The following is a 21,285-nucleotide window of genomic DNA, read 5'->3' on the forward strand; positions in this document are numbered from 1 at the left end:
GGAATAAAAAGAACGAATTAAGAACAGTAGTGGAATGTAACAAGTGTTTTGAGGCTCCCCAACATGCACGGTAAGAGCATTTCCAAGCCATCAGACAATAAAATTTGGCTCGAGGACTATATAATGTAAATTTACCACTTATTTGATAAATCTTTTAACAACTTTAAGCATCAAAATAGCAATGTAATTGGGAATGAAAGTGAACCTGTACCATTCACAACTGTAACAGCAGAGCTGTAGTGGAGACAATATAGGACCATGGTTAAGTGGAGACTCTACAACTCAGAGGGACTCTGGCTGAGTTCAAACACCTGGCTCTTTGGACATACTACTTTATTTCTCTTCAGTTTCAGTTCATTTGTTTTGAGTACATTTAGGGGCTTATTAGCTGATGCAGTGTGCAACTGCATGTGCCAAAATTCTCCAAACTCCATACCAACAGTTCCATTTTTCACCTCTTTATTATTCCTTTAATCCTCACCAAAGGAGATGCTTATTGATTTTAGGGAGAGGAGAAGGGAGTGAGAGAGAAACATCAATGTGAGAGAGAAACATGGATCGGTTACCTCTCATATGCACCCCAACTGGGGACTGAACCCACAACCTAGGTATGTGCCCTAACCAGAAATTACACCCATGACCTTTCAGTTTACAAGATGATGCTCTAACCAACTGAGTCACATCAGCCAGGGCTCTCACCTTTTACTTTATTATTAACAATGGTAAAGGGGGGAGGGAACTGTTGAATGTACTTTATCATCTCTTGAAGTTGGATATATACTAAATCAGATGCCAACCAAAATATCCAAAGAGCTTTCAATGCAAGACTTAAAAAAAAAGTTATTTATTTATTTAAAGATTTTATTTATTTTTAGACAGAGGGGAAGGGAGGAAGAAAGAGAGGGAGAGAAACATCAATGTGTGGCTGACTCTCTCATACCACCCCCGTGGGGACTTGGCTTGCAACCCAGGCATGTGCCCTGACTGGGAATCAAACTGGTGACCCTTTGGTTCACAGGCTAGCACTCAATCCACGGAGCCACACCAGCCAGGGCAAGACTTTGTGTATTATTCTGGGTCTTTGGCTTTTAGCCACTGGAAAAGATCAGAGTACAGAGAACTTCTACAGAGTACAGGGACCTCAGAGTTTTGAACTATGAAGCAAGAGATCTGATCTGATGAAAACCAAGTAACTCAATGAGATGTGACAATGGAATACTACTTAATATGTGACCAAAGATTTTTTTCCTTATTGTTTTAGAGAGAGGGGAAGGAGAAAAAGAGGGAGAGAAACATCGATCGACTGCTTCTTGCATGCCCCCAACCAGGGACCTGGCCCCCAACCTGGGGATGTGCCCTGACTGGGCACCCAACCAGCAACTTTTGGTTCACAGGCTGGCACTCAACTAAGCCACACCAGCCAGAGTGTGACCAAAGATTTTTAAATTTCCTTTGAAGGTTTCTTTATAGAAAAAAAAAAAATTAAGCAGGTAGCAGGAATACTATAAAAAGAGCTGTGCTGCAGGCTGAGTTGCTTTTAATCTTTTCACAATGCATTTACTGAAAACTCTGAATTTGGTTAAGATTCTACACTTGCTTTTTAACAATAGTGCAAAACTGAATAGTGTGGACAAATGAGCATTATCTTGCACACATGCTGCCTCCTAAGACGGTAAAATTGCTGTTAAAAGATAACTCTAATAACTACTATGCAAACTTAGAAGACACATGATAGTGACCTAGCATTATTTACTATTAGAAGTGGTGTCCTTTACTGCATCATTTTAGAGACAAAGCTGCTTTACTTACCACTTCTGTTGACGTTTCTGCGTGTTCAGACGTAACATGTTCTTGAAGAGATGTCTCCGTATAGCCCATTTTTCCACAATAGGGACAAGTAAAAGACTGTGGCTGCTCTACTGAGAAAGCTTCCCCACCATAGTACAAATCTGAAAAATAAAGCGGAACTGAGCTGAGAAATAACTATTATTAGTTTTTTAAATATGTAAAGATGTAATCATACGGCACAAAAGCTTTTTCTTTAAAGCATGCCTGAAACCTCCACCGACAACCTCACGGTTAGTGAGAGCTTAGATGCCTCCCTGTTTACATCTGCAACACCCTTACTCTCCCAAGGGTTCCATGACAGCTCTCCAATTTCCTTCTCCCTATAGCTACTACAGCCTTCAGAGAAAAACAAAGCAAAAAGCTTTTTAATCCCTTCATTTAATGTCAAAATATCTCTAATTTCACAGTAGTTTACTTTTCCTCTGTACACACTGTGGCAATACCAATGTCAACACAAAGAAATCAGCAGGGTGCATCATATACAAGAACCCAAGCACTCAGAGGGAAAGAACTAACAACCATGCTCAATACACCAACTCCCAGATGCAGTTTTGTCTGTAGAACATACACCATTCTTACAGCAGGAAGGACCCCCAGCATTCAGTTCTTGTAGTGTTAACCGGACTGAATACAGCACTACTGCAGCAGCACACACTGCTCAGTTTGGTTAGTGAAGAGCCAACCAATTGATGAGAGTCTGGGAATAATCAGTTTGCCTCATTAGTACATTTCAAGGAATAAGTATTCCTCCATAAGTAATGGAGAAAATAACTTTCCTCCATTAGTAGTACACAAAAAATGTAATGGAAAGTATTATATTTAGTAGGTTATGTTGCTTCAATACAAAGAACTATCTCATTATTTAACATGAAAGAAATGCCTAAATTTAAGAGGGTATGATCATTTTTGTAAGAAAAGGGAAGGAACTGTTCACTACATGATTTGTTCACATTAATTTTTAGGGAGATTTAGACTACCTTAAAAATATGTACCTGCTACACATATATTGTTCATAAGACTTGCCAGGTGCATTTAGGGTATGTGGGGATAATATAAAAAATAATAGAACTTCCTCGCCTGTTAAAGGGCATCTACAAAAAAGTCACAGATAACACTGTACTGGTGAAAGACTGGATTCTTTCCCTCTAAGACCAGAAACAAGACAAGAATGTCCACTCTTGCCATTTCTATGTTTCATAGAGATGAAACATAGAAAACATAGAAATGAAACATAGTAAAACACATTTCAGTGTTTTACTGCAGGATCTAACCAAAGTAATTAGGCAAGAAAATGAAATGAAAGCAATCAAGATGGAAAGAACCAAGTAAAACTACCTCTATTAGCAGATGACATGACATATATACAGAAAATCCTAAGGAAAACACTAAAAAACTATTAGAAGGAATAAGAGATCAGTAAAGTCACAGGATACAAATCCTATATACAAAAACCAGCTGTTTATCTACATACTTGCAGCAAACAATACAAAAATAAAATTTAAAAAATTCCACTTACAATAGCAAAAAGAGTAAAATACTTAGAAATATATTTAGTGAAAGTATAAAACTTATTCTCTGATAACTATAAAACATTGTTGAAAAAAATTTAGATGACCTAAATGAACAGAAAGATATCCCGTGTTCCTAGACTGACAGGCTTTTAATATTGCTACTCTCCAAACTGATCTACAAATTCAAAACAATCCCTATCAAAAATCCCAATGGTTTATGTGCAGAAATTTGACAAGCTGATCCTAAAATTCATACAGAAACTCGGGGATCTAGAATACCCAAAATAATCTTGTAAAAGAATGAGGCTGGAAGATTCACACTTCTCCATTTCAAAGCTTACTACAAAGCTATGGTTACCAAGACAATGTGGTACTGGCATGAAGACAGACATATAAATCAATGAAGTAGCTTGAGAGTCCAGAAATAAACACTCACATTTATGAGTGACTTTTTTTTTTTACCAGCATTATTGAGGTAACTTTGACATATGAAAATTGTATATATTAATAGTGTACAACTTGGTGTTTTAATATATGTATATACTGTGGAAAGATCATCATACTCAAACTAATTAACATACCCACCACCTCTATACAGTTACCATTGTGTTTGTTGATATAGAATATGATATTGCTAACTACGGTCACCATGCTGTGCGTTAGAACTTACTCATTTTGCATAACAAAACTGTGTACCCTCTGACCAATATCACCCCATTTCCTCCTTCCCCTGGCCAACTGGTTTTCAATAAGAATGCCAAAACAAACTCACTGGGTAAAAAACTGTCTTTTCAACAAGCAATGCTGGAACAACTGAATATCCACATGCAAAAGATTAGAGTTAAACCTCTACCTCATTCCATATAAAAAAATTAAGTCAAAGTGATCAAAAATCTAAATGTAAAAGCTAAAAACATAAAACTCTTAGAAGAAAACATAGTTTTAAATCTTTGTCATCTTGAATTAGGCAATAGGTTTCCTAAATGTGATACCAAAAGCATATTGTAAGGGAAAAAACAGATATACTGGACATCATCAAAATTAAAGCTTGTATATTTCAAAATACCATCAAAAAAGTGAAAAGGCAACCCATGGAATGGGAGAAAACTGAAAATCATCCATCTGATAAGGGATTTGTATACAGAATATACAATGAGCTATTAAAACTCAGTAATAAAGAGATATATTCCCCAATTTAAAATTTTGCAAAGGATCTGAATAAACATTTCTCCAAAGTAGACAGATGTACAAATGGCTAATAAGCACAAGAAGAGATGGCCAACAACATTAGCCATCAGAAAAATGCAAATCAAACCCACATGAAATACCACCACTTCACACCCACCAGGATGACTATAATAAAAATTAAGACGGATAATACCAAGTGCTGACTGTGTAAGAGATTATATCAATGAAATATTTTCTTATGGTTGACGATATCTTCTTCTCATCAATTGTAGAAATAATCTGCTTCCTGATAACTAGAGCAAGAACACCTGTGTACTATTAGCAAGAACAGTCAGTTTAACTTCATTCCTCTTTTACTGAGGCACGCTTCCATTTCATATCTTATCAGTTATATAGATTTCATATAGAGATTTATATATGAATGGCTTTTATAAATTAGTAAACTATGATTAGGAGAAAGAATTACTCAGAATTTATGAAAGAAAGATTCAAGTTATTTTTAATAAGTTTGGAGCCTCATGCACACTAGCAGGGATACAATATCAGAACATTCTGCCTTTACTTCTTCATACAGACACAAGACTTTCAACGATAACCCACTAAAGCTTTATAAAATACGTACCGAAATCTACCCTTGTTAATATACACTGCATTGGGTGGTCAGTTGTATGCCTTGTTGTTGTTGCACCACTTTCATAACAAGATGCACAAAGATCGTAATCGTAGCAAATTAAACACTTATATCTGCGACCTCGGAAATTTCCTTTTAAACATGCATCACAGCTGACACCTATAAAAAAAGAAATATTAATTAGCAGCTGTAAAAGGCTATTCTCCATTTCATATTTACAAATTTTTAAGATGCTCATTTAATCCCATATTTACTTTCCAAAATGACTAGAAACAACATAGTAAAATGATATAGGAATATCCAACAATATGGTAATTTTGTTACCCTGATTTACACTTAATGAAAATACTTAAACTGATTGATAAAATGTTAAAAAAACCAAACTCACAGACACAACAGATGGGTGGTTACCAGAGGGAAAGGAGGTGGGAAGGGGATGAAATGGGTAAAGGGGGTCAAATATTGGTGACAGGTGGAAGGTAGACTTTTAGTGGTGAGCGTGCTACAGTGTATACAAATATCAAATGATAATGTTGCACACCTAAAACTTCTATGTTATAAACCAATGTTACCTCAGCTGAAAAAAATGCTTTGATGAGCTAGCAAGAGGGTAAAAACCAAGTGAAAGAGGAAATGGTAACTGGAATCACTAAAGCGGACAGGTGGGCATTTATTTGCTAAAGCAAGTAAAAATCTGAGCTTAGATTTCCATAGCATTGTAAGACGAAAAACAGGAAGCAAAGACCAAGATCTGCTAAAGGTAGAGTGTCTAACAGGCAATTCCTCATAGAGCCAAGACCCTAATTTGTCAGGTCCTTGAATAATGCCATGTCATTCTAACACTCATGAGAAAAAAATAAAATAATTTTCGGGCGGGGGTCGCTGCCTGTGTGTAGTTGGTTCGCACCTTCTGCTCACGTCTACGCAGGTTTTCTCTGAGGACTCCGGTTTCCTCCCACACCCTGAAGATGTTCATGTGAAGTGAAATGGAGTGTCCATACTGTCCCTGTCTGATCTGTGGGTGTGAGTGCCTCTGCAATGGGAAGGGGTTCTGTCTAAGTTTGGCTTCCACCTTTGCATGCTGAGGTGCTGGGAGAGACTTCAACCACCACCAACCTGAACTGAGATCAGTAGGTTGGAAAAGATGATCATATTTGTTTTTATTCATCTTTCTTAAATGTCTGTACAGCTCATGTTTATTTCAATGTTTAGTATTAGAAGTATTTTGGGTCTTCATTTAGGTTTGGTCATGTTTTTGTGATAAAAAAAAAATAAGCCATAGCTTAACTCTTGTTTTTATCAATTAGCCTACGATAAAACTGACCTTGCTGCAGCTTCCAAGAACCCATCGATGGTATGAAGTGAGGACTTAATATATACCCTCAGTGTATGAGTGAGCTAGAAATTCTCTCTACAGGATTACAGAATTTGCCCTAGTAAAATTCCTCCATGCCCACAGCACAAAAGAACATAAACCCCCGAAAAGTCATAATCACAAACCAGACGAGCCAACTTCTAACTGGAACGCCCAAATTCAGACTACCAAATGATTCCCAAATGGTTCTTGAGTCAAGAATTAAGTTTACACACAAAAACAAAACACTAGTAAAAAGAAGTAGCAGAAACAGCAGAATCAGTCTGCAAAGAGTGTCTCAGTCCCTATATCAGAATTATGTATCAAATAATACTTAATAGGCTAAAAGAAATAAAAGAAGTGTGAAAAGAGGCAACCAACACATTGGAAAATGACCCCCAAAACATATAAATATTCAAAAATAACATTAAAATTTAAAACTCAATGGGCAGATTTTTAATTCAAAAAGCCTTTTTTATTCACATGTGATATGCTTGTTTATGTTGAAAACCCAAATACAGCTAAATTATTAGGCTACGTATTTTAAGCAAGGTTGCTAAATATAAAAACCTATTTAATAAAATATTGTTTCTTCACTCCAAAAAAGTATCATTAAAAAAATATACCATTTATGATTCCACTTATATGAGACAAGGCATTTAGATTAGTCAAATCGCAAGAAGGAGGAGAAGGAAGAAGGAAGAAGGAGGGGGAGGAGGAAGAAAAAGGAAGGAGGAAGAAGAAGGAAGTAAGGGAAGAGGGAGGGAGGGAGGGAAGGAGGGGGAAATTAGTTCACAAACTAGAAGCTTCAGCTAATAAAATGTCAATTCTCCCCAAATTGATCTGAGGATTCAACACAATTCTAATCAAAATTACAAAATAATTTTTTGTGACACATGGTAAGCTGACTCAAATTTTTGTGCAAGCTGCAAAGGGCCAAGAATAGCCAGGATATTCCTGAAGAAAAACTAGATGGAGGAATCTGCTTACTGTGTCAAGAGCTATTATAAATCTACAGTAATTAAGATAGAATGGTACTGGCATGGAGACAAACTGACCTATGGAACAGAATAGGATGCCCAGAGACAGAAGCACACAGGTTGAAATCTGTTATATGACAGCAAGGTCACTAGAGACCAGTGGGGAACGAGGGAAAGAGGTAATAAGTGGTGCTGGGATGGGTGATTATTCATATGTGGGGAAAACAAAATTGAGTCTCTTCTACAGAATCCCACACACGAAATCAATTCCAGACAGTTTAAAGACAAATGCAAAAGGAAAAAAATCTCTGGAAGACAATACAGAGAAATATTTTTATGAGCTCAGAGTAGAAAACAATTTCTTAAAACATATACATAACACACAAACAGTCCAAACCAATTCAACCACGTTAGTATTAAATGTGTTAAAAAAAAGTATGTATTATTGAGTGTTCTAGGTGGTGGGGATACAGCAATGAGCAAAACAAAGCTGTGTCCCCATGAAACTAATAGTTTAGTGGGTGAAAACAGGCACAAAAACTAAGTTATAAAGCAATTTAGAAGTACTATGGAGAAAAATGAAGCAGAAAAGGATACACTGTGGAAAAAGAAAGCTTCACTGAAAAACTGAGCAAAAAGATAGGACACTTCAAAATTTGCTTATTCAAAATAGCTTCCAAGCATGACAACACTTTAAGCATAACACTGAAAATATTAAAAAGGGATGGATATCTACTTAGGTTCACAAAGAAAAGTTTAATGTAACTGGTACAATAACTTTGCCAAGCAAATGTACTGTGAACTGTTCTTATAAAGGTACCAGAAAGGCAAACGCAGCTTTGAACACGAACTCTTTGGTGTGTCCCATCTGATATTGCTCTGCAGGCCCTTTTTTTTGGTGGTAGAAATGCCTCCTGACAAGTATAAATGAACAAAGCTTAAGGTGACTGTGGATGGTGATACTGCCAAACACTGTTTGCTCTTCAGCAGGGAGATGCTGATGGTGCTTATCTCATGCTCTCCTAAAGGGGTGAATGTGGGGGGCGGGGGAGGTAGGTAGTGCCAGGCTTCACCTACAACTCAACTAGAAATAGTTGTTGTTTTTTAATTAACTATTTTTGATGGAACTGTTTCTAAAATGTATGTTTTCTAACTTCTTAAATGTTGGAAGACATTTAACACTTCGTATGCCTCAAGGTCATTATTTCAAACACAAATATCCATTTCAGTCACACCATTAAACATGTTGGATAAGTAAGTTTTCAGCAGGATTTCTTACAATGTAAGGGCCACTTTATAATAATCTATTGTGGCCAGGATGCTACAGAGGTTTTGTTTTTGTGATTAATGTATTGTAAATAAGAAACCAGCCCTGGCTGGTGTGGCTCAGTGGACTGAGTGCCGACCTGCAAACCAAAGGTTCTCTGGTTTGATTCCCAGTCAGGGCACATGCCTGGGTTGTAGGCCAAGTCCCCAGTAGGGGGTGCATTGGAGGCAACCACACACTGATGTTTTCCTCCCCCCTCTCCCCTCCCCTCTAAAAATAAATAAATAAAATCTTTTAAAAAATCAGGGAAACAAAAATATTATATGACAGTTTTCCATATAGCTGGCTACCCATTCTCATTGTAATAGCTCTGCCCTTTACTACCTCTAATCTGTCATCATAAGTGAAAGTCAGTATCTAATTTTATAGAAGACTCCATAACCTTCTCTGATTTGAAAGTAGCCGTAAGTCTAAATGAAAGCATAGATGCATGCAGAGGCTTCACCAGTTTCTTACTAGCAACCCACTTCCCTCCCCCCCACTTAGAATGATTAAATCTGACTTAGTTTTGAAAAGGACCCAGATTTCCCACTCAAAAAAAAAAGTCCCTTCTAGGTATATTGGTCAGAATTCATTTTAAAAGACAGACTAACAAAATTTCCTTCCTGGGTAATCTACAGTTTCTATTAGAAAAAATAAGTTAGCTTTTTGCTGCACCATCCCTCACTTAACAACAATGGTTCTATCTGGTGCCAAAAGAATCTCAGGAAAACCTTAAACAGAACACAGAAGTGGCATATGAAAAATTATAATGGAGCTTTAGCCATACTATGTCATTAAACTCAGACAATCGCTAGTTTGTAAAATAGTAACTAGCATTAGCTACATCAGAAAGTTATGGTAGAATACTTGTGATTCCCTATCTGATCAAGTTCACCTAACAACATAAACAAAATGTGAGAGGAAATATAGTTTAACCTCAGTTTTGATACTGGCACAGGTAAAACTTAGGTGGAAAGGATGTGTGTATCTGATACCTACCTGTAAAAGGTGTATCTGAACATTCATATTCTCAACATTTACCACTGTATTTTACAGTTCTGAAAAATAAACAAACACTACAAACTAAAATCAAAGGAAAGAATGCCCTCTAGTGGGAACAAGTTTAAAAAGTCACTGGAAAAAAAACACAAAATCTTTTTTTCTTTAGTTTTATTTATAGCTTAAAAAAAAAAAAGAAAAGAAAAACCCAAAGGATACTGCTGCTTTTTCTTTTGGTTTGAATGAATTTTTAGGTAGGGAATAGAGTGATGGGAAGGGAAGGCCAATAAAGGGCAAATTATCTATAAAGAAACAGTAAAAAAGAACACAACAGGAAGTCAACCCCACGCGGAATGTGGAGGTCTGGAATTATGTGGTTTTTGACACTGCCAATTTATTTTGCCATCTAGATGCCATGTAATTTGGGAAGAAGGCTCTGTGAAATATCTAATTATTCTCCATTCAGAGGCTATGCATCTCTAATAAGTGTGACTTTAAAAAAGTATGTGTGCATATACTACATACTATACAATAATTTTAATATTGAAAACTACACAGAGAATTATGCCACTAAGTTTACAACGATAAAGGACAATTACCAAAAAGAAGTTCCTTCATTTAGGTGGTTGAAAAATCATGCAATTCTTTGAAAAGGGTTTTAGATGAACAGTGAAGCAATTAAAAAAATGAACTATTGCATATTACAACCTGGTGAAAAGCAAAAGTAGCCAAAAACAAATGGTGGTCAAAAGGTATTTCAAGAAGTAAAATTGATGGAGGAAGGATTCTAAGGCAAATTTTATTATAATATTTCACAAAATAGGAGCCTAGATCAAGAGTCATAGAAAATACAATCATGCCTTGCAAAGGTAAAGTAACTCAAGAAGTCTTTTGTTAAAGAATTAAGAGTGTACACACACACACACACACACACACACACACACACACACACGGCACAGCCTATCCAGGAGGTATCCAGCCATAGAATATGAAAAAGAGAGACATTTATTGAAGATACAAGATACAAGAAACACCGTACTTAGGACAATGACATCTCAGTCCCCTTCAAAGTAGGCGCCTTGGGACCTCACACAGTTCTCTCAGTCACCATTAGCTGCCCTGTCATATTTTCCTAATCTCATTGACAGTCTGAAATCTCTTCCTTTTCAAAGGTGATTTTAATTTTGGGAAAAGCCATAAGTCACCAAACCTGGGCTACAGGGGGGCTCAGTCACCTGGGTGATTTCATGTTTCACCAAAAGACTCTGCACAAGACGTGATACATGAGCAGGCATGTTGCCATGATGAAGCTGTCAATCACTCGTTGCCCATAGCTTTGGCTTCCTGAATCATTCAAATAGTTTCCAGGGAGGAATGTTCAAGCTTAACGTAAAATCTGATGCAGATTCGTTGCTCTACTCACTAAGTCATTTTGAATGTGACAGCCACACAGTACACATGCTCACTCAAGGGCGAATACCACCGCCACTGACTAGTACAGTGAAGTCATTATTGCTCATGCATGCACATTCCAGTCCACTCTCCTTGGCTGCCAGGTTACATAGATGTCATGCAAACTGTTCTTGTTATATTAACAATGCCTGGAATTTTTCCAGACAGACCTCATATATTAAATATACAAGTAACTCTATACATGTTTATCAAAAAAAAATCTAAGCCATATGGTTAAATGAGAGACTCAAAAGAAGAGAAAATTAAATTGGGTAGAGACCCATACAAACATACTACTCAAGAAAAGACCTTTAGTCAAAGAAATTCAGGGGCAGAGAAAGAGAAATGAGAAAAAGGATATACAACAGTTGGGGGGAAAACATGGAAACACAGGTGTAGTATGTATGTTCTTTACACTTAGTAGTAGATAGACTTGCCTGAAACTCTTACACATTTATCTGGCAATTAAAAACAACTGTTTCTGTATCAGAGCTCAAATTTTTTTACTTACTTGATGGTTTTCAGGTGGAATTCTACAAGTTCTGTAATGTAACAGTTAGGAGCATCCACCTATCCTTTCATTTCTCACTAAGTATCTCTATCTACCATGTGACAGGACACAGGAGTGAACAGAACTGTTACCCGGGCAAACAGCAACCAATGAAAATCTGTTACACAGAACTAACACTCTAGATGTATGAGTAGCAACTTCCATTGTTATTTATTGTGTGCCCAACAATTCACATGCATTTACCAATCTTTGCAAGGAAGTCCTGAGATAGTTGGCAAGTACGGTAAAACTTTTCCTAACTATGGATGATTCAAAGCCAGTTCAGATCTGCTCAACAAAATGGACAGAAAGACAAGGTTGGACATTATATTTCAGGAGTTCCTTATGCATTTTGTCAAAAAAAAAAAAGTTTAATTAATCTCTAAAATTTTTCAGTGTAAAGGAAGTTGGTCCATTTTAGAACAATTGATGGGTTTACCTGGTTGCAAAGAACTGGCCCACACTCTTATTTTGTAGAAATGCACCTCCTACCTGGAAACAGAAACTTATCTTAATCACAACGGAATTGCTCATTAGTGAGCTTAGGAATAGCCTTTCAGAACCTATTACCTTGGAACAGAGAAGCTTCTCTATATTCCCCAATCTACTATTATATTAAGCCATGATTAGAGCTGATTTCTTACTAACACATAAAATAATGGAGGAGGAGGTGCGTAAGGAGTGCCTGGGACAAGGTAGGAATTCAGTGAATATCTGCTGAATGAATGAAGTGAATGAAATGAGAAGGTGAAAGGGATTAAGGTGAGTCTATAATAGACTTCTTGATGTAAGAATGAATAATGAAAGTAGGTGTGGGGTGGGAGGGAATGACAACAGGTATTTATTCCTTATGGGATAAAAGAAAATTAAATCCCCCCCCCCCCCCCGCCCTCCCCAATGCTGCCCCAAGCACCTCTAGGCATCAGCTGCAATCTGGCAACATCAGCTTAGGAGAGTTTGGTTACCAGCTTTACCAAACGATGGGGCTGTTGATGGGAAACAGGTTTCTGTTGGCTCCAGTTTTAACAATTTTATATGTAAAAAGACAAAAATAAAACCCCAATATTTGCATGCATCTGCACAATTCAGATCAGTTGTTTTAAACAATGCACACTTCCCTGGCTGGTGTAGCTCAGTGGACTGAGTGAGGGCTGTGAACCAAGGTGTCGCCAGTTCGATTCCCAGTCAGGGTGCATGCCTGGGTTGCAGGCCACGTCCCCAGTGCTGGCCACGTGACAGGCAACCATGCATTGATGTTTCTCTCCCTTTCTTTCTCCCTCCCTTTCCCTCTCTCTAGAATAAATAAAAGAAAAAAGGGTATTTATAAATAATGCACACAGCACACAAACTACTGCTCAGTTCTGAATACCCTTTAGGCAGATCTATGGAACGAGGCAGAAAGCTCCAGCTCTCCCAAAGTCAACTGCCCTTAGTAAAGCTGGTAATTTTTATGAAACTATCTAGTGATTACATAAGCATGTTTGCAGAGACTTGCAAGAGATTATTATTAAAAAATACATTAAATTTCAAACCTGTAGGGGTCGGCCTGAAAAATTAGAACACTTAAAAAGGAGCATCCATGACATAGTAAACCTCCCTTAGATCTCTCTACCCAGCAACGTTCCCTCAACAATCAGTGATGAACTGACCTTGCTGCATCAGGCACCTGCTGAGGACTTGGTCACGGAACTGTTCCTCTTTTTCGGATGTATCAACTAAGGCGCATAGCTGTTCGAACTGCCTACTGACATGTGTATTCTGACAACAGTAAATATAAATATGTTTTTTCCAGAAGTGGATGCCTTTAAAACTTTTAGTATACTATGGCATATATATTTAATATCACATTTATTGTTTTTCTTTCGAGGGTCTCTTTAACTTCTAAGAGACCCTAACTGTACTGTTCACATAACTTCTGTAGAACGAAATCCTGAGGTTTGAATTTTGAGGCAGGTGCTTATTTATTTCTTTCTAGAGGTTGAGAATCAAACACTGCTCTACCTAAAGTCACTATTTCCTAAGTTCTTACTCTAGAATAGCACTTTCTCAACTTCTTGAAAATCCATGCTTTGCACTGGCAAATGTTTAAATACATTACCACTCCTGTATTTAAAATCTCAACAAGCCAGAAACATCTAGCCTCACAGCACATCAACAATCAATATATGACTCAAATATATAGTTTATTTTTAAACTTTTGGTCTCTTCAAACACATGAGGATATTTGGCACGCATACATCTTCAGACATGGGATTCAACAATCTATGACACATGACATGATCACATAACAAAATACTGGAACACTGTGCTCCAATGGAGTACTAGACTGACACACACCAAAATCCCCACAAAAACAAGTTTTAAAAGAATGCATACCATATGAAAATATGTAAAAATTTTAAATTATACGATACATTACAATTGTTCTCAGGCACACGCATATGTGGAAAGCACATTAAAACGTGGATTTCTTCCAGTTGGAAGAAATGACCTCTGGTAGGGAGGGAGAAGGGGAAGGGCATAGGATGGTACCAAGAAAAGGGTATAAAGTGGAATTTGCCTATTACCTACAAAACCTTATTTCTTTCCATGTTTAAAATGTTTTATTGAAAAAAAGAAAAACACCCAACATGGACAAAGTCCCCATCCCATCTCAGCCTGTAAAGCAACTTGTAGCACGGAAGATGACTTTTGGAGATAGGATGGGTGGTTTTATGTTGAGGTATAAAGGGGTATAATAGTTGACCCAGTGAAACTATGAAATCAACAGAAAGTCTTGAGCAACTGCAGTACTCATTTAGTGATTAAAGTTTAATAGGGAAAAAAGGGTTGGTAAATAAGCAATTAAAAAACAGTATGAAGGGCAAGAAACAGAACTACGGAAACACATCCGACATGTAAAAACAATACTGGATGACCTGCTCTGGTTGGGAGGGTCCAACAGACACACAATTCCCTCACCTGGACACAACTCTTCATCACACCAAGCGGTCCCTGAGGCACCTTCTCTTCACACCACTGAAATACAGCTTCAGGTCCCTTTGTTCCATGTTCCCCAGATATAAGGCAGGTACTCTAATTCCACTCTCAGAAACCCACTATATAGTTTAAGACAATAATTAAATTGCTTCTTCCTCTTTTCTAGACTAATGAATAAAATTTAACAGGTCCTCAAAAATCCAATCTTCAACTATGACATTATTTTACAATGTCTGTTCCAGTTCCTTTAATTATTTTAAACTAAAGGGACCTATGGTAGACATAAAGCTCTGGAGATGATGATGAATAATGAACACAATGTACAGTGAACGCTCTAGCACTGGAAGAGAAACTGCAGTTCATGTCTGCTTTCGAAAGCATATTAGCCTGACCTTAAATGTTAGGTTTGGGGTACTAATGACACAAGCAAGTTGAAAGGTATTGTAAATAGTTGGCTAGGTTAACCTTTGGAAAATGTCCTTTGATGATGACATGCCCTTCTATCACTGAGAATGACAGTATGGGACAGAAAGAAGAAAAGGACTAAGCTTAACAATAAAATGAGGAAAACTGGCAGTGCTGATACAGTCTGAAGTAAATCTCCAGGACATGAAGTTAAATGGTACTCAAATTTAAGTGTCCAGAACTAATAAAAAACAAAGCACTGGCTTTAATATAAATATTATTCATTTTTCTTCCTCCCTCCATTTATGAACATTTCCAGCCATGATCGTAAGCAGTATGACTCTAGTAGGAGGGCAATATCCAGAAAATGCACACGGGCTGACAATACAACAATAATGACTTTGAAATGCAACACTCCAAAGAACAGTTCACCTACTTAACAAGTTTGGCAACATCTGCAACCTAGAAAATTCAAGAGCAAACTTTAAGACTGTCTAAACAAATCTACCAGCAGGGATTTGAATTCAGTCTGACTGCAGATAGGCTGCTTAACAGATCTCTTCTTTCCTCAACAATTAAAGAGAAAAAATACAATAATTTATACAGCAGAGACATGAACATTGATTTCACCTCCCTTTCTTCACATTTCAATGACATCTGAGGTAAGTAGGGCTCCCAAATCCAAGCCTACCCTTCTAGCATATTCTTCTCTGAAAGTTGGTCTAGGAGGTAGCTCTCAAAGACCATTTTGCGCCCCCACCCCAACTCCTATGTGTCTGGTAACTATGGAATCACTGGGGTCAGAGAGATACCTACATTAAGTGAGCAGAGGACAGAATTATTACTGAACATCCTACAAAGCACAGGACAACCACCTGGCCCAAAATGACAATGGTGCCGAGGCTGCGAAACCACGGTCTAGGGTCTGTAAACTCAATCATCCACGTTCCACTGGCAGATGGGTTTTGGTTTCCATTCTGTCAATGGGATGATCTAAAGTGATAAAGAAAGCATCCTGCTACCAGCAAGGGGCTCCAGCACCAGCCTCTCCTGCATCCCACTCAAACGGCCAAATACCAACTAGATGGAGATAGACCCAGGCTCGAGGTGGCACACAACTCTCAACTCCCAAATCCTAGTAACCCCAACATTTCCCCTTTGCAATGGTGAAATATATATGTCTGTACTGTCCAATGTAATAGTCACTACTCAGTTAAAATGCCTTGCCAGCTGAGGAGGGCCTAGAAGCAGTGATGCTCCAGTAGCTATGAGCCCACCAAACACCCAGATCTTGGTTCCCAACAGTATTCTCCACTAAGAGGAACACGAGCTCCTTGGAGAAATGGATGATTCTAGGGGTTGGGACAAGGCAAGTACATGAGCCTGTAATATCCAGTTCTAAAATGACTGATCCAGAAAGAACAATGAGTATGTGTCAAAAGGACACAAAAGAAACTTTGGAGGAGCTTCCACTGGCAAATCTGGGACAATATGAGCATCAAAATAAATAATAAAAAGTAATAGAGTAGAACCCACTGAATAATATAGGAGTCCATGTGTCCATACCGATATAAATGAATACATAAACAAACCAAGGAGAAGGAAACAGGAAGTTTTTCCTCATGGTAGACATATTAACTAAAATTGACAGTCCAACTCCTACTTCACTAGCACTGCAACTGCACCGTCCAGTATGGTGGCCACCAGCCATGTGTGACTATTTAATTGCAACTCAGCTCCACATTAACTACATTTCAAGCGCTCACATTAACTAGTGGCTGCTGTATGAGACAGCAATGCACTAAATAATGGCATTTGAGACTGAGCCATAGTTTTGTTAAGGTCTAAAACAGCTAATTTTTAATTTTAAGAGTTTCTTTTCTGAAACTCTTAAAATTTAGTATTTGTGAAACTCCAAAAGGAATATATTTGCCAAGGACTCCTCATGGATAACTGGGCACAAATTCATAACCAGAGGTTAACAGCCATTGCTGACATAGGCCTCTCATGCACACTGCCTTTCAAGGAAATGCTACAGACAAAGCCTTTTCAACCTCCTGCCCTGTGCTCCTCCCCTCTGAGTCAACCATAAAGGAGTTCCTGGTTGAGACCTTCTGGTCCAACTGGTCCAATTGGAACTGTACAGCTAAGTCCTCATTTACATTATACTGACCTATCAGAGCAACTCCCTAAAGACAATCAAAATCCCTCCAATCTGGATAGTGCTATTTGAACCAATCAGACCAGGCAAATTTAGAATCCTCATATGCATAAAGAGGACCAGTCAGGAACCACCTTGGGCTCTTTCTCTATAAAACTGCACCTCAGTGGAGTATACTTTTGGTTTCCACCATAAGCCACGTTTCTCTAGTCTGCAAACTGTTCTCCTGAATCAAGTTTGTCCTATGCACCCCAGATTAAGGACTTTTGTTGACATTAGTCTGGTGGCAGCAACCTTTTGTTGACATACTGGAATTGAAAAAAAGAAAACTTTGTAAGGATAGGAAGAATAAGAATAAACAATAGCAACAAGATTTTGGAAGCTGGAAAGCAAATGAATGAATGGTAAATAAGTTGGAGATTGGAGAAAGTGGAGTACAGGTAAAGGGGAAGGCTAAGAAACAACCTAATTTACAATGCAGATTCAACAAAATGTTCAGGATTGGCAGCATCAGGTATCACTGGAATGGGGGTTAGGGTGAAGAATTGTTTAAGGATGAAAGATGTAAAAGCCGTGTGAGAAACAGTTAAATTTCTAAGTTCCTTCTCTGACATTATATTCTACTTTGAGTGCAAAGGGGAAGTTTACTTATTAAGAAGGTAAAACATACGATCCCTGACTCAGTGAACTCAGGGCACTGGTAACAATAAAATGCATACTTCACACAAAAAAAGAGGAGTTGGAGTTAAGTAACTAAATTGTCTCCAGGAGGAGGAGAACAAGAACAGAACATAAAAAAAACTGGAACACCAATCTAGAAGTTTCAATATACTGAAAGGGAGAAAATGGAGGGGTGGGGGTGGGATGGGAAATAATCCACAGAACAATTCAAGTTCCCAGAAGAGGTTGAGCTGCCAGACTGAAAGGGCACGAGTACCCAATACAATGGATAAAGGGAAACACACCAATTCCATTGCAGCAGAGTGGGCATAAAGGAGAGTCTACTAGCTTCCAGGATGGTAGGGAAAGGGAGGAGTGGAGGTCACACACAAAGATCAAGAGACTGATGTTTTCAACTGAACGCTGGACATTAGTGCTAATATCATCAAAATTCCGAGGGAAAGAATTTCCAAATTAAAATTCTACACTTTGGAAAGTTACCATTCAAGTATGAGGGTAATATAACAACATTTCAGACGTATAAAGTTCTTTTAAAAAGTTATGTCCTTTCTCCAAAAACTACGTAAGTATATATGTAGTACCAGAGGAGTGACAGGAGGAAAAACCAAAGACAGAATCTAGGAAACGGAACACCCAGTACAAGAGAAAAGCAACGAAAACCACCAGGGAGACGATGGAGTGGGAACCCCCAGGATGACAGCCATGGCGTACTGAGTCCGACACACTGGAGCAGTGACACTCAAGAGCCACAGATGCTGAATGCTCGTCACCAGATCCTGAGGCCACAGTACTGTTTGTTTTACACTGTCTACTTTAGTATAACACCATTCAGAAAAGTACACAAATCATAAACACACAGCTTGGTTTCTACAAAGTGAACACATCCTGCGTAACTAACACCCACACCAAGTACGTAATGGAATAGTACTAGAATCCAAAAAGTTTCCTTGTGCCCTTCCAGTAACTACCCCAGGGTTACTATCTGGACTTACAACCTTCTAGATTGATTTTCCATATTGTTTATGTACACACACACACACACACACACACAAACAGCACCTACAGTGCTTTCAGTCCATTTGTGCACATTTGAGTTGCCTGATGAGCACACTCTCAGCTGAGGTCAAATAAGTCCCCACTGTCTTCTTGTTTCCGCTCTCATACTGCAAACAAGTGTCCTTTTCATGGACTAGTTAGTGCCATGGTGGTTTTTTTGGTTTCATTTTGTTTTTTACTTTTTGTACTGCTTGTAGGTGATTTCACTGTTTAAAATGGCCCCTAAATGTAGTGCTGAAGTACTGTCCAGTGTTCCTAAGCACGAGGCTGGGATGTGTCTCACATGTAAAATGTGTTAGGTAAGCTTTGTTCAGGCATGAGATCCAGTGCTCTTGGCTGTGAGTTCTATGTTCAAAAATCAACACCATATATTTAAAAAGGTGTCTTTCAACAGAAACACATGGAACAAGGTTATGTACTGAGCTGTTGATAAAAATGTGACCAGATGTTTGCAGGAACCTAACCCTAAATTTCCCCTCGGAGCAATGTTTCAGTATTTACTAGCTCAGTGTTTGTGGTAACTCTATGGAGCACAACTACCAAAAATCAAACATGCACATGCACAAAGTCATATGATAGTATACTTTGTCTTTTTGACTTGAGGACAGAATGCTGCCCAGGGGTCTGGCCAGGCTCAGCTGCTTGTCTGGACTTGGCTGGTCAGGCGCATGTGCGGATGAAGTTCCCGTTCTCCCTGCAGCTGAGGTTCAGCTGAGCGCTCTCTCCGACCTGCTCATGGGGGTGGGTTCAGCCACAGACAGAGCAGCCGTCCTCTGACCACGTCCTCTGACCACGTCTCTGCTGGGAATCCACCCGGGGTTCCTGCGAAAACCCAGTCATATCCCTCTCTGCAGTGGCTCTGAGTTCTAGTTTCACTTGTGACCTCACCCGATGACTTTTCCAACGGGTTTCTCGGCAGCTCTCAGGGAGGCTGAGCCAGACAGACTTGGTCCAGCGGCTCCTCTCCTGGGAGCCTCCACCCAGTGGTGCAGGCGGCCCTCTCCTCACATGGGGGTGTGAGCTGGCGGTTCCCCGCTCATCACAGTGAGCTGCTTGGGTGGGGACAGAAGTGCTGGGTGTTCAACCACAGAGGAAGGCAAAATGGTGACCGGGACAAAGGTCCCTGTAGTGGCATGGACATGCCTGTGAGAGGGCCTAGTTCAGAACATGGGTGATGGATACAAGGATTTGTTTTATTATCTTTTCAATGAATATACACACATTTTGTATACTTTTCTGAAGACATGACATATTTCTCACACATAAAAACTCTATTCTTAAACAACTGCCAAACTTGCCATATATCTGAAAAATAGCAAATACTGTTTAGACTTTTTTAAAGCTATAAATTTCTTAAAAGAAACTATAAAAAGATATTTTTATTACCTCTTAGTGGGTAAGGACTTTCTAAGCAATACAGAGAACCTGAAACCATAAATAGAAGGAGGGGAGAGGAATACACTGTGATAATAGATAAGTATAAATGGGCTCTTAAAAATTAGGAAAGCCCTGGCTGGTGTGGCTCAGTGGATTAACTGCTGGCCTGTGAGCCTAAGAGTTGCCAGTTTGATTCCCAGTCAGGGCACATGCCTGGGTTGTGGACCAGGTCCCCATTTGGGAGCTTGTGAAAGGCAACCACACATTGATGTTTCTCTCTTCCTCTCTTTCTCCCTCCCTTCTCCTCTCTTTAAAAAAATAAAATAAAATCTTTTAAAATTTTCAGAAAAAGATCAACAGAAAAAAGTGAGAAATGACATACGAACAGGCATTCACTGAAGAGGAAGTATGTCATTCAAATGCATCCTTGGTCATAGAAGTATGCCTAAAGTTCTCCAAGATTTTCAAAACCACTCCTAACTTAAAGTCTCATGAAAATCTTTACTGGTTCAGGACTGACGAGTAAAATGAAAGATAAAAATAATAATACTATGACTCACAACTGGCTTCATTCTTGGGTAAGATTGACCTTCCTCACCTACCAGTCCTCCTCCAAAATTCAAGTGCTCTCATTCTGTGAGAATTTTAGTTTAGACACTAGAGGCAGCTGGTATACAGGTGAGACTGAATCCAGGCCTTCACCCGATGGTAACCCTGGTTAGCCTCCTCAAATAGTTACATACTTGCTACATCTTTTCTCTTGCTCACTTATCTTCCCCACCTGTAAGGTCCTGTACTTGACCC

At 38.6% G+C, this 21,285-nt stretch overlaps 1 protein-coding gene across 2 annotated transcripts in view; it reads right to left on the reverse strand.

Moving 5' to 3' along the window:
* The window catches only part of KCMF1 (potassium channel modulatory factor 1), a 70,917-nt gene that overhangs the window by 24,600 nt on the left and 25,032 nt on the right, over positions 1-21,285 (reverse strand). For both annotated transcript variants that reach the window (XM_045828202.1, XM_045828203.1), the window contains exons 2-3: positions 5,170-5,337; positions 1,810-1,949 (exon numbers count right to left, since the gene is read on the reverse strand). In XM_045828202.1, the coding sequence (XP_045684158.1) occupies positions 1,810-1,949; positions 5,170-5,337 (308 nt within the window). The remainder of the gene's footprint in view (positions 1-1,809; positions 1,950-5,169; positions 5,338-21,285) is intronic.

This window comes from Phyllostomus hastatus, unplaced genomic scaffold (assembly GCF_019186645.2).
Source record: "Phyllostomus hastatus isolate PE091 unplaced genomic scaffold, TTU_PhHast_1.1 phas_scaffold_78, whole genome shotgun sequence".
NCBI lineage: Eukaryota > Metazoa > Chordata > Mammalia > Chiroptera > Phyllostomidae > Phyllostomus > Phyllostomus hastatus.